Below are 12,107 nucleotides of genomic sequence, written 5' to 3'. Positions count from 1 at the left end.
TATATGGTTAAATAATTAGTTGTCTCTAAATTTTAGAGTTAAAGTCTAACTAATCCTTTTGAACTTGAAAAAACATTTAATATTTTCAAAACTTTTATTATTACTATTATTATTATTATTATTTACCAAATAGGTTCTTGAACTTTATAAGTAATCATTAGAACAATTATTTTTGTGTTTAATAGGTCAATGACATATTTGACATTTTTAGAACCACAAAATTGAATGATGCTTATAGGTCTCGTTTGGTGATTATTTTAGCTTTTGGTTTCTAGTTTTTGAAAATTGAACCTATGAACACCTTTTCTACCTCTAGGTTTCTTGTTTTGTTATCTACTTTCTACGTAGATTTTTAAAAATCAAGTCAAATTTTGAAAACTAAAATAAGTAGTTTTTAAAAACTTGTTATTGTTTTAAGAATTTGGCTAAGAATTCAACTATTTTACCTTAAGAAACTTGCAAACCATGGTAAGAAAATAAAAAAAAATAGACTTAATTTTTAAAAACAAAAAACGAAAAGCGAAATGGTTACCAAATGAGACCATAATATTTTAGTTTTTTTTTTAATATCTTGAAAATTTTAGATAACCACACTATTAAATAACTAATCTACCCAAAAATTTAAACTAATGACATCATTGAACACACGACCTCTTAAAGTTCCTATTCTGATACTGTATTAAATAACTGATTAACTCTAAAGATTACATTATTGAATAAAAATAAATTCAATTTATATCGATACTCTAACCAACACAACTAGCAATGCATACAAAACGCACACTAGTCAACTTTATTTTGTGTATTTTGTGCAAAATCTGAATTTTATTAAATTAGTGAGCCACTCTCTCTTTCTGTATCAAGTTTCAATTATATTCGTAAACTCTAGGTCTCTAGGTCAAGTTTCAAACATTGCTTTGTCGTTAAAAAGGTTCATTCTAAACCTTTGACATTGTTTAAAAAATATTTCATTATCTTTCATGTTGAAATGAAGATTTGCGTAATGTGAAATTTGATTGAAAAAAAAAAAAATACTTAAATGCTTTTTTATAGCCCAAACATCTATGAAATAAAAAATTATCATGTGACAATTTATTTTAAAAAAATTATTATTTCTTTACAGGTAAAAGAAGGAGAATATGAAATTAAGTGTAATGATTACTTGAAAAATAAAGGTTAGCATACTTTACCTATAAAGAAAAACAATAAAGAAAAATGATTCATAAAATAAAGAATTTTAATCTACAATTAAGAAGTCTATCAAGAAAATGTGATATTATATTTTTCCACTATCTTTTACTTATTTGTTTCTCTTTCTCTTCATTAAATTATTTAATTGTCGTCAGCGGATCATGACATAAAACTCCATTTCATCCGTCCTTCATGGCCTAACTACTACTTTTTAAGGGTGATTTTCAACGTTGAGTTGATATAGAATGTTTGGAGTTTTGATTTATGGAGAGTTCTAAAATCTGTATTTGGGAGATAGAGTTGTGTTGTCTGAGTTTATATGCCTGTGTTTGAGTGTACTTCATATGTCAGTGTTATCTGGTTTAGTTTTTTGTACTATAAAATAATTTGTCTGTATGAACACTATTTTTTTAATCTTATAATTCAATTATTGTATCATTTCAGTTTTTTGTATTCAATTATTCTTTTAAATAATTTTTTCTTAGTATTTAAAAAAAAAATCAGTCAAAATTTAAGATTAACCATGAATAGTTAACAAAATACCAACATTTAAAAATACGAAATTTAATGATATTTTCAATCATGACTTGGAAAAGAGTCTAAAAAATAAGAAAAATAAAAAATAAAAAATAAAAAAAATGAGTGAAAGTAGTATTTATAAATTTTTAAAAACTATCGAGAACTAAAGGGTTATGAGTGATCAATTAAATATTTTAGTGAGACATTTAAAAAAGAAATGTTTTGTTTCTGTTTGATTTAGGGATTTCGTTGAGACTTTTCTCGTATATATATTCACAGATGAATTTTCTATTGAGATTTTATAATGGGCTATTGTGATTTTTTTTTATGGACATTAAGCAAATAAAAATAGATAATAAATTATTAATATACTCTATCACAAGACACTGGAGTAAAAAATGATGTATGTAAATTGAAGGTAAAAAATGGGTGCATGAAACTAGATTGAAATACCATAGTTTCTTAATAAAATGGATATAGTGAAAAAAAAATTACACCCAAAATATAATGTAATAAACTCAAGAAAAGAATAAAGAAATAAAAACGTAAGTGGAAGGTAGGAGAGTAGGAGGTGATATGGGAAGTGGGGGTGGAAAAACTGAGAGAGTTATTAAATAAGGGTTAGGACCAAATGGTAATATAGGGGCTATATCATCACCCCACATAGGATATTAGGTCCCCAAACAGGCCTTTAAACATCTTTTTTCCCCGCCCCATTTAAAAAAAGATTAATAGTTCACAGAGATGAAAAATATTATTTTACTAAAATCTTCAAATTATATAACTCCATTATAAGTTTGTAATTAAAGATCGAACACATTTACTAGAAAAGAAATGGTTTTCATAAAATCAGTTTCATTTAAATACTTTTGATAAAAAACTGATTTTTTTTTATATACAAATTTGTTTGATGACTATTTTATTAATTACTATTTACCATTCCCCATGTGCATACTTTTTCTTGATCTTTAACCACTCATCTAACAAACCTGCTCATGAAAGTTTATCCTAACAAGTGGCAACAGTAAGAGATTAAAAAACATTATTAAAACCCCTCTATGCAATTTATTTTTTATTGAAAGAAAAATATTAATCATCCTCTAAATTATTAAATATCATTTAATCCAACTAATTGAGACTTTTAAAGTGCTTATCTTAACTTCTTTAGGATGAAAGTTACATTTTTCACACCATTCTTCTATATTATAATCTATCAAAAAGCTATCGACAAAGTGCACATATTATAAAGTTAATCAATCTAAGCATAACTTAGTAGCTAAAACACCTTTTACAATTCTAAAGGTCAATGATACGAAGTTCCGTCCCACAATTATTGAAGGATAAAAAAAAAAGAAGAAAAACATAAAATTTTCATTAGGCGAATCTCGTTTGGCCTTCTCGAACCCAGTAGAGTTCAAATCTCCAGTGGACCTTTGTTAGAAATAGAAAACAAAGTATTAACTCTTACAATGTCACCACAAATCTCAGACAACTCAAAGAAAAGGTATTTCTATTTTTCAACTTACACAATTCATTAAGTATTTGTAAAGTTAACAGAACAGAACAGAACAAAGCAAAGACTGCTCTTCCAACAAAACCCATTACCAAAAATCTGGTTGCAAGAACAAGAAGAATAACCCCAAATCCTTGGTCCAAAGACACCCATTTAGAGAAAACTCTAATTCATTTCCTTGTTCAAAACAATATTCCTTTCCAGTCATATATTCTACAAGCAAAAATTTTATGGCATTAACTCAAAGCTTTCTTTCTATTCCTTTGAAAAGATTACCACCAAACAATTGTCTCACATTGGGACAAGAGAAAAGAGCTGAGACATTTTCTTCCTCAAGTAGTTGAGTCAAAAAGAAATCTGATGCATGGAATTCCACATGCCAGCTTATGTAAATAAACCTTTAAGCAGTTTGATTTGGGTTACTTTCACCCTACCTCGAAACCAAACTGACACGGACCAAGCTAAAAGCTCAACTGTCAATTTATTTAATTGGAAAAAACAATGGTTTTCCTTAGAACCCAAGGACACCGTTGTACAACCTATAAAACAGATCCTGTTCAATTAAGGTCGAGAGAAAAAACAATGGTTTTCAAAAGTTATAAATCAAATGTTACAGGGAAGAATGTATTCAATTTAAGAAGGGTACCCTATTCGAGTAAACATCAAAGAATACACATTTATCAAAGAAAGAGAAGAGATGGAAGGCAAAGAAATGCGGGCAACACTCTTAATCAAGAAAAATTGGTAATACATTGCAAGTTTTCAGCATACACTACATATTGACTTGAAGGGGAAAAAAATAATATGATCAGATGCATGTAGCAGCATTTGTGCCTTCAGATTGCTTAAGATCAAATCAGAATTCTGCAATGTAATTTAATTATTCCTCCATAGCCACACTCACCTGAGGTGCCGTACTTCCACCTTTGGCGGCTGCGTGTTTTCGATGCTTTTTACTCTTGGCTTTCTTTGCCTTCATCCGCCGTTTTTTCTCATTAGCATCGACCCATATATAGTCTGAGGGTATGAGGAACGGATCAACTTCATCCTTGTGACTGTCACCATCACTTAATTGCCCACCACGACTTCCTCTCATCCATGGAATCCATGAAGAAGAAGATCCTTCTGAATCCTTAACTTTAGCATCCTGGAAATGATCTGGACTGGAAGGAGGAGTTGCAAATTCTTCCACTGGCTGAAGCTCTTCAAACTTTGTGAAAGTAACGAGCACCCTAATTGTTGGGACGATAGGGATGGCAACCTGTATGCAAAAATAATTGTCATTTTATTATCATATGCATTGGATTGATCAAGTAAATAGACATCAATTCTAGACCATCTAATTTGTGTATGTAATCCTCAATTTCCAACACACTTCCAAATCAAGTTATCAGACTTCTGTGTCCCTCTTTATCCCTCTTCTTTGCTAGTGAAATCACAAGTGCTAAAAGTCTATCAAGTTCAAATAATTTACATTTTTGACCAACAATAAGAATTAGGTTCTAAACAAAACATCTTAGAATCTCATACTGTTCCTCAGAAAATTCTAATATTTCTATCCAACAAATAGGCAGACATAAATTTAAGATTGCACACAGTGTGATGCAAAGCCAATAACAGAAAGATGAACCGTGCTTTATTTATTTTTTCCATAAAAACATCCACTTTGAATTCTTTCAAAACACCACCTCTTCTGACGAGTACAAGTTTTCAATCCAATGAAGACATACTTCTCTGTGAAGCAATTGTAATCCCCCTAAGATTAAGACCTCTCTTTTTGACCCCCTCCACAGACAGACAGACAGACAGACAGACACAGAGAGAGAGAAGATGAATAAATCAAAATGATTTTCAGTGTTTTTTTTTTTTTTTTTTTACTTCTTTTTAAAATTTAAAATTTTATTTCTTTTACTAAAGAAACAATTTCACTGAAAATGAAACAATGAAACAAAAAGGAAGCAACGGCAAGAAGTTTATATTTATATTAGAAAAAGGAAAAAAAGGAAAGGCAAAAGCAAAAACACTCAATAATAACCACTCCAATTGAACAGGATATGAAAATTAGCCGCCGTGACATCATTAAAGAAGAGAGAAATAAATGCCACCAATCTCAGAGTTAACTCAAACAAAGAAAAGCATAAGAACAATTTAGCATGGGGCAAATCAGATAAGTGCCTAGTTTATAGGATTACCTTCACAGGAAATGTGCCAGGAGGCAACTTGGTAGTTAGAAGTTCCCTTAATCTCCTGATAGCCTTTACCTTGTTAGCAAGGATGTCAAGCAAAGGCAGAAGCTCATCAGTTTTTAAAGGGAAATCTTGTGTCAACCACAAGACGGGTCTTAAACTCTTTTTGTACTCACTCTCATTTTTAGATTCAGTAGTGGCTCCTTTCTTCTTCTTTTTCTTACTACTCTTATCTTTTCCCTTCTTGGTATTATCGCCTGTATCTTCAAAAGAAAAATCAGAAGAAATTGGAGGCTCGACTACTTTATGATTGCTACCTTCTGGGGCCGACTTTGAGAATTTCTTCAAGACCTTTGAATCATCTGGCTCATCACTATTACTCCTTGCACTTTTCTTGTTCCAACCAAACCAACTCTTCTTTTCCTTAACAATACCATTGGACTCAAAACTGTCACAGGAACCTATTGATCCATTTTCCTGACGATCAGTTACCCCTTGTTCCTCATACTCAAGATGGGTATCTGAGCTTCCCATACGAAGTGCTGAATCCAACTGCTTTCTCTCCTCACCTGTTAATACATCATCATATTCATCATGCTCACCAACACGGGCTAATCTATCTTCATCATCTGCAGCAAATAGCTCTTCATCAGTCATAGCACCAGGAACCCGCCTTGATTTCACACTCACAATTACATGAAGCATGTCATATATTTTTGCTTTCCAATTTCCAACCACCTCAGTCCTTTCTTGACGTCGCCAATTTAAATGAGGAAGCAACTCAGCCTGAGTTACATCGATGCCTGGTCTATACATATTTGTCCTTGACATTAAATCCACTTCGTGAGCAACTTCAGCATCAGTTGGTTGTGCACCAGCTCCTTCCAGAGCATTTGTAATTTCCTTCTCTTTGTGGGTAAGAATAATCAAAGAACCAGGTGGCAAAGTAATAACTTTATCATCTAATGAGTAGCCTTCTCCAAGAAAGAGAAATGTCTGGTCAGAACGTTGTATTCGAAAACCATCAAAACCAGCAAGGGTCATATCTGCCCGAAGATTGGAACCACGCTTCCAAATACGGTACGTATCGGATGGAGCTATTCGCCCAATAAATGGAATTACAGAGCTCTCAAAATGAAATGTCATTTCCATATAAAAATCACGTATGCGGCCTGCTGAGGCAACAATGCGAGGAAGCCTACGGCACCATTTTGCCCAAGCCAGGGGCTGATAGTATCGTGCAATAATCATAGCTATTGAATCCTCTCTATTGCAAACTGCCTCCTGAAGAGCACTCCAACCATATTCATTCTGAAGGCTCCAATCTGCTCCAGCGGCCATCAAAATCTCTGCAGAAATCGGGTCGCAAAGCCGTACTGCAAGGTGGAGAGGTGTCTCACGTCCTGGGACATCACGTCGATCAATAACAGCAGACACAGCATCAGCTTCTAGCTCTGCTGCAATCGATTCCGTTTCAGTGTTGACCTCACCTGCCTTGGCTAATTGTGGTAGCGTGGAGATAATGAATCTAAGAGCAACATAGTCTCGACGTGCAACTGCTAAATGGGCAGGACTATGAGCATATTTAGAAAATTCCTCCATGTGTTTCCTTATTTCTCAAGGTTACTATCTATTTTATTGCTAAAAGTCTTTCAAGTATGACTTTTTCATCTATCCATATTCCTATTTAATTCACAGGGGAAGACATTCATAGGCATTCTTCCAAATTCGTCCAAGACAACTTGAATCTCCACAATTCTAAAAGCTCAAATTTTGAAGTGCATATAAACTTAATCATCCTATTCCTGTTGTGAAGCTCCATTACCACATGGTGAAGGCAGTCAAGTAAAATCTGTAAGGAACAACAACAATGATTGAATGTTTGCCAAAATTCAAAGACATTGTTTCCACCCCAAAACCCCCATTGCCAAATTTCGACACAATGAAGTCCTCTATAAACAAGAAAATAAGGTCAATTTCAACCAAAACAAAATTCGGCCCATTTTCCCACACCTTCAACAGAATCAAAAGGGCAACTAAGAGAGACCCAGAATCCAGTTTCCCCTCAGCCAAACGTATCCCTAGAGAAAAATCAATCCACCCCCAAAAAAGAAAATTAAAAATAAAAATTGAAGCACCCAACAAACAAGAAAGAAATTTTAGTACCTGGAAACACCTAAGAGGAGTCGAATTGGCGGATTGTTTCAAGTCTTGGGGGTTCCAAGACTTGAAAAAACGAGAAAGAATGTGTTGGTTTTAGGGCGATGGCGTCAAACAAAGAGCAAGGATCGTGACGCCATTAACAAGAGAAAAGACGAATCATGTGAAGAGGGAAAGTGGGTGAGGTTTGGGAATTGGGATTAAGAGAAGAGAAGAGGTTTATGAGAAATGAGAGAGTTGGTGTTGTTGTTGTTTGTGTGATTGTTGATCATATTTCTTTGAATTCGCTCATCATATTCATCGGAAGCGAGTTTACTTCCACCGATTCTTAGGTCCAATTAGCGGTGGCCGGACTCATGTCTTTGCCTCTTCCTTTCATTTTTATTATTTTTTATTATCTTTTTCTCTCAATTATAAATAAATTTAGATTTGATTTAGATTTAATTTTTTATCCTCCAACTTTCAACTTTCAACTTTTTTTTTTTTTTTTTTTTTTTTTTTTTTTTTTTTTCCATTTCAGTCTCAAATCTTTGAAAATGTATATTTTGACCCTCTTCGATTTTTAAAATTATTTTATTTTAATAACCTCTTAAATTTTAAATTTTATTTTATTTTAATCTCTTAAATTTTAAAATATCTTCTTGGACTTAAAAAAAAACCATTTTCATCTTTATATTTATTTTGTTTTTGAAAAATTATATAAATGATATCGTCTTGAGCATGGTATTAAATTTTCGTCGACGTCTCGACGATTTTATTAATATTTCATGTTTCCATGAATTAATATCGACATAAAGGGTGAATCGATATGTCCATTTTATCCTAAAAAATTTATACAAAAAATAATAAAATGTCAATATTATGAATATAATATAAATAATAATCATTTAACTTGTTTAAAAAGCACAAATTATTTATTTATTAATTCAAATATTTTTTATTTTAATAATTTTTCTAGAAATTTTCATCAATATTAATATTTAGTCAATATTTTTATCGACATTTCTATAAAATTGTGACATCTATATTTCTTTAAATTGGAGCATGATTTCAAATCATGTTTAAGACAAGCTTTGACAAGTAGACATTAAATTATTCAAAACGGTTATCATCATCATCATTAAATGTACCACGTTTTGATCTATTTATTTTGGACTCCGTTCCATTTTAATCTTCATAGTTACTAATGTCCAATTAAAATAGGCATGCTTTTAGTTTATTGTTGAGCTTTTTTTTAAGTGTGTAACATTTTCTTTATAAATTTTGAAAATATATTCACATAACACCTTTTCTTTCATATTACTATTATTTGATCAATTTAATAAAAAATAACTTTGGATGAGCAAATTTAACAATTATTAAAGCACTTGCAATGTGATCGTCGAAGAATTTGTCATCGCAAGCAAACCCCTAACAAATCAAATAATATTTTATAAACTCCAACCTTTACTACCTATACTACAACATAAGTGATAAGACTGAGCCGTCTCCACATGAAATTTTGAGATGAATTAACCAGTTTATGAATTTGAGAGGTAATGGCGACAAAGGGGGTAAGGGCGAGGTTGTGAGTTTTTTTTTTTTTTTTTTTTTTTTTTTTTTTTGCAATTGAATTTAAAAGTCAGTCTCAATTTGATTTAAAACCTAGCTTAAGGAATTCGACATTCATTCATTTGATTGGTTGTTCATTGAAATTCTAAAGATTATTGCATGCTTACTTTTACTCTTGGCTCGTTGGCTAGACTAAAGATCAGAACCAATGCCCTACTTAACTATTAAATTTTTTTAATTAGTCTAGATGCCTAATTAACCGGTTCCATTAGAGGCCTAATTAATTAAAACACCGCATTAAGCCTAGGTAATCTAGTCAAGGTCATTAGCAACTGGGAAATGTCTCAAATTACTAACCATGTGATTCTTGAATAATTAGTCATGCAATATGGTAAATGGATTATATTAAATATCCCTAACATTAAATTCAAGCCTTCACAACCAAGTCAAATGAATTTCAACCTAACTCTAAGCTAGAAACACTTACTTTAGCCACTCATGTGCCATGATGAAGTCCAAAAATCAAAATAAAGGAAGAACCAAAGGAGTTTATGTTGGGATTTGTGCCTTAAAACCTCTAATTTATTAATTGATTAATTTAATCATTAATTACGCAATAATAAATTTCATTAACTGAAAAAATCCAAGGTTATTACATGAAATCTTGAACATGTATGTAGCTGACATATGGGTAGACCATATAAATAACCTAAAGGTCTATAGTATATGGATAAGGTTGAGTGCCTTTGGTAGCATTATAGATACCACCCACTTTATAATAGTTACAAATGATTCGATCCAAACCGTTTATGCGGAGACATGTGAGTGAGGTATCCTATACAAAGAGTTTGTATAAGACCGGACCGCAAAATATTTAATCTCTCTTTGTAAATCCATTAATTGATGAGATTAATATTTCATAGCATGATCATGTGTGACCTGATCTTAATCCTGAGTGATTTATGAACTCTTGTCTGTGAGGTCAGTCATTTGATTTGTATGGGTCAGAATAGCCTAAGTTGTCGACTCAACAAGCTTACCATTTTAGGGGCTTGACTAAATGGGGATATGGGAACATAACTTCACATGATGGAATTTACTCCTTCCCGCATAGGGTAAGTAGATGAGTAGTTCATTCCTAGTCTTGAACAAGTGACCCCATCCTCTCACTGGCCCGAGAGAGACTTAGTTTATAGTTGCATCATAAACAAATTGTTCATTAGAGGAATTACTGATACTTAAGAAAAATAGGTAATTATAGGGATAAAATAAACATTTAACCCAACTGTAATTATGAACAACTCGTGAATGATCGATTTACTTATATTATCCATGGACATAACTTGTCTACCGTGCATAAAAGTTCAACTATAAGTCTATAATAGTTTGTAGGTCCATTAGGTCCCTTGTTAGCTCACCACGACCAACCAGGATCAAATATATTGAAAGAAAATTTGAAATGTTCAAATTTGATGAGGGAAAATATTAATTGCATTAGATACAATTAATTACATGAATTTATTATAAAGTTTAATTGAATGAGATTCAAATTATAACTTTATAATTTATTTGAATATGATTCAAGTAATTAAATTTATTTGGATGAGATCCATATAAACACATAAATTATTTAATTTGAATAAGATTGAAATTGAATAGATAATGCGGAAATTGATTTATTTTAATATGATTCAAATTATTAATTATTTGGATGAGATCCATATAACTAAGTTATTTAATTTAAATAAGATTTGAATTAAATGATTGGAGGAAGAATTAAATTAATTAATTCGAATTGGATTGAAATAATTAATTATTTAATTTGGATGAGATTCAAATTAAAGATTCTTAAATATGATAAACCATTTAATATAAGATATTCTTTGGGTAGATATTTATTAATATTGGATATTATTAAATATTTAATTTAAAATCTTGTAGAAGGGTTATCCCAATAAGATTAGGAGTAACCTACAGAGTTCTATAAATAGGGCCCTTGGATCCCTCTTAGAACACACTCTGCACTCTCTACACTCTACACTCTACACTCCTTACAAGAATAATCTCTATGATTACATTTAAACTCTCTCTTTAGAAATTCTCCCAATTTTTTTAGAAAAGTTCTAAGCAAAATTCTTCTTCTCTATTCCATCTATTCTTTCAAGAAGCGGTTTCCATTAGCCAGATTCTTGTCAGAGTCATAACAAGAAAAATCACGTAGAATTAGAAGAATTTCAAGAAGAAGACGACCAGTTTTTGTGGATCGACAAAGGTATATTGCTTAAACTTTTCTTGATTTTTTGTATTTTTATTTCGTTTAAGAAATCAACTTCTGTTGGATTCAATTTATCTTTGATTCTTGATTCAAATTAAAAATCAAGAATGATGGGTTGCTACTAAAATAAATACATGAGATGCATATGGTTTAATTATGCTTTGCAGGTTGGCTGTTTAGACTTTCAACATTTAGATTTACAGTTCTATTGATGAAATGAATGTAAAACCCAACGCTTTTGGGTAGCCTTTTTGTTGTAAATCGATTATGTAAGTCTGTGTGGTTCATGGCAAAGAGTTGTTGTGAAGAGCACCTGAAAAAACGTAGGCGGAATTAAAAATTAGATATCAAATTGGTGCTGTTCTGCGAATGGTGCCACGACGCTTCAAAGTATCCAAGGCGAGAAGAAAGAAAAACGATGTGTCGCCGCCCTAGAGTGCCATGATGCTCTAGATGGAAATCTGAAGAACAACAGGCGCTCTGATGAATCCTCACAACCAAAAGCCGGTCAACTTTGCTATTTAATTTAATTAAATTATGCATGAGAGGTATAGTTTTGTGAAAACTGAATCTCCATTTTCCTACTTAAGTAAGTGATTAAGGGGTTAATTAGGAGGAAGTTAAATCCTATGTTATGTAAATAATCTAATAATTTCATAATTGTCATAATAAATGTAATAATTGTCACCTTCTGTGGATCAACAATTAGTAA

The 12,107-nt window shown here is 31.6% G+C and overlaps 1 protein-coding gene across 4 annotated transcripts; it reads right to left on the bottom strand.

Annotated features, from left to right (window-relative positions):
* Positions 1-2,932: 2,932 nt before the first annotated feature.
* On the bottom strand, positions 2,933-7,984 carry LOC120071321 (uncharacterized). Of its 4 annotated transcripts, none has more exons than XM_039023524.2 (4): positions 7,576-7,978; positions 5,416-7,261; positions 4,128-4,484; positions 2,933-3,141 (listed from the first exon to the last, which is right to left on the bottom strand). In XM_039023524.2, the coding sequence occupies exons 2-4, from the start codon at positions 7,009-7,011 to the stop codon at positions 3,085-3,087; spliced, it is 2,010 nt and encodes a 669-aa protein (XP_038879452.2). In that variant the 5' UTR covers positions 7,012-7,261; positions 7,576-7,978; the 3' UTR covers positions 2,933-3,084. The 4 variants fall into 4 exon arrangements, with proteins under 4 accessions (XP_038879452.2, XP_090167426.1, XP_090167427.1 ...); XM_090311300.1 differs by having other exon boundaries at positions 5,416-7,490; positions 7,576-7,933; XM_090311301.1 differs by lacking the exon at positions 2,933-3,141 and having other exon boundaries at positions 3,924-4,484; positions 7,576-7,984.
* Positions 7,985-12,107: the final 4,123 nt, after the last annotated feature.

The sequence above is a fragment of the Benincasa hispida genome, chromosome 2 (genome assembly GCF_027475165.1).
Source record: "Benincasa hispida cultivar pf3 chromosome 2, pf3_genome.v1.1, whole genome shotgun sequence".
Lineage (NCBI taxonomy): Eukaryota > Viridiplantae > Streptophyta > Magnoliopsida > Cucurbitales > Cucurbitaceae > Benincasa > Benincasa hispida.
The sequence above is the reverse complement of the archived record's forward strand: the minus strand, read 5'-3'. Positions and strand labels throughout refer to the sequence as shown.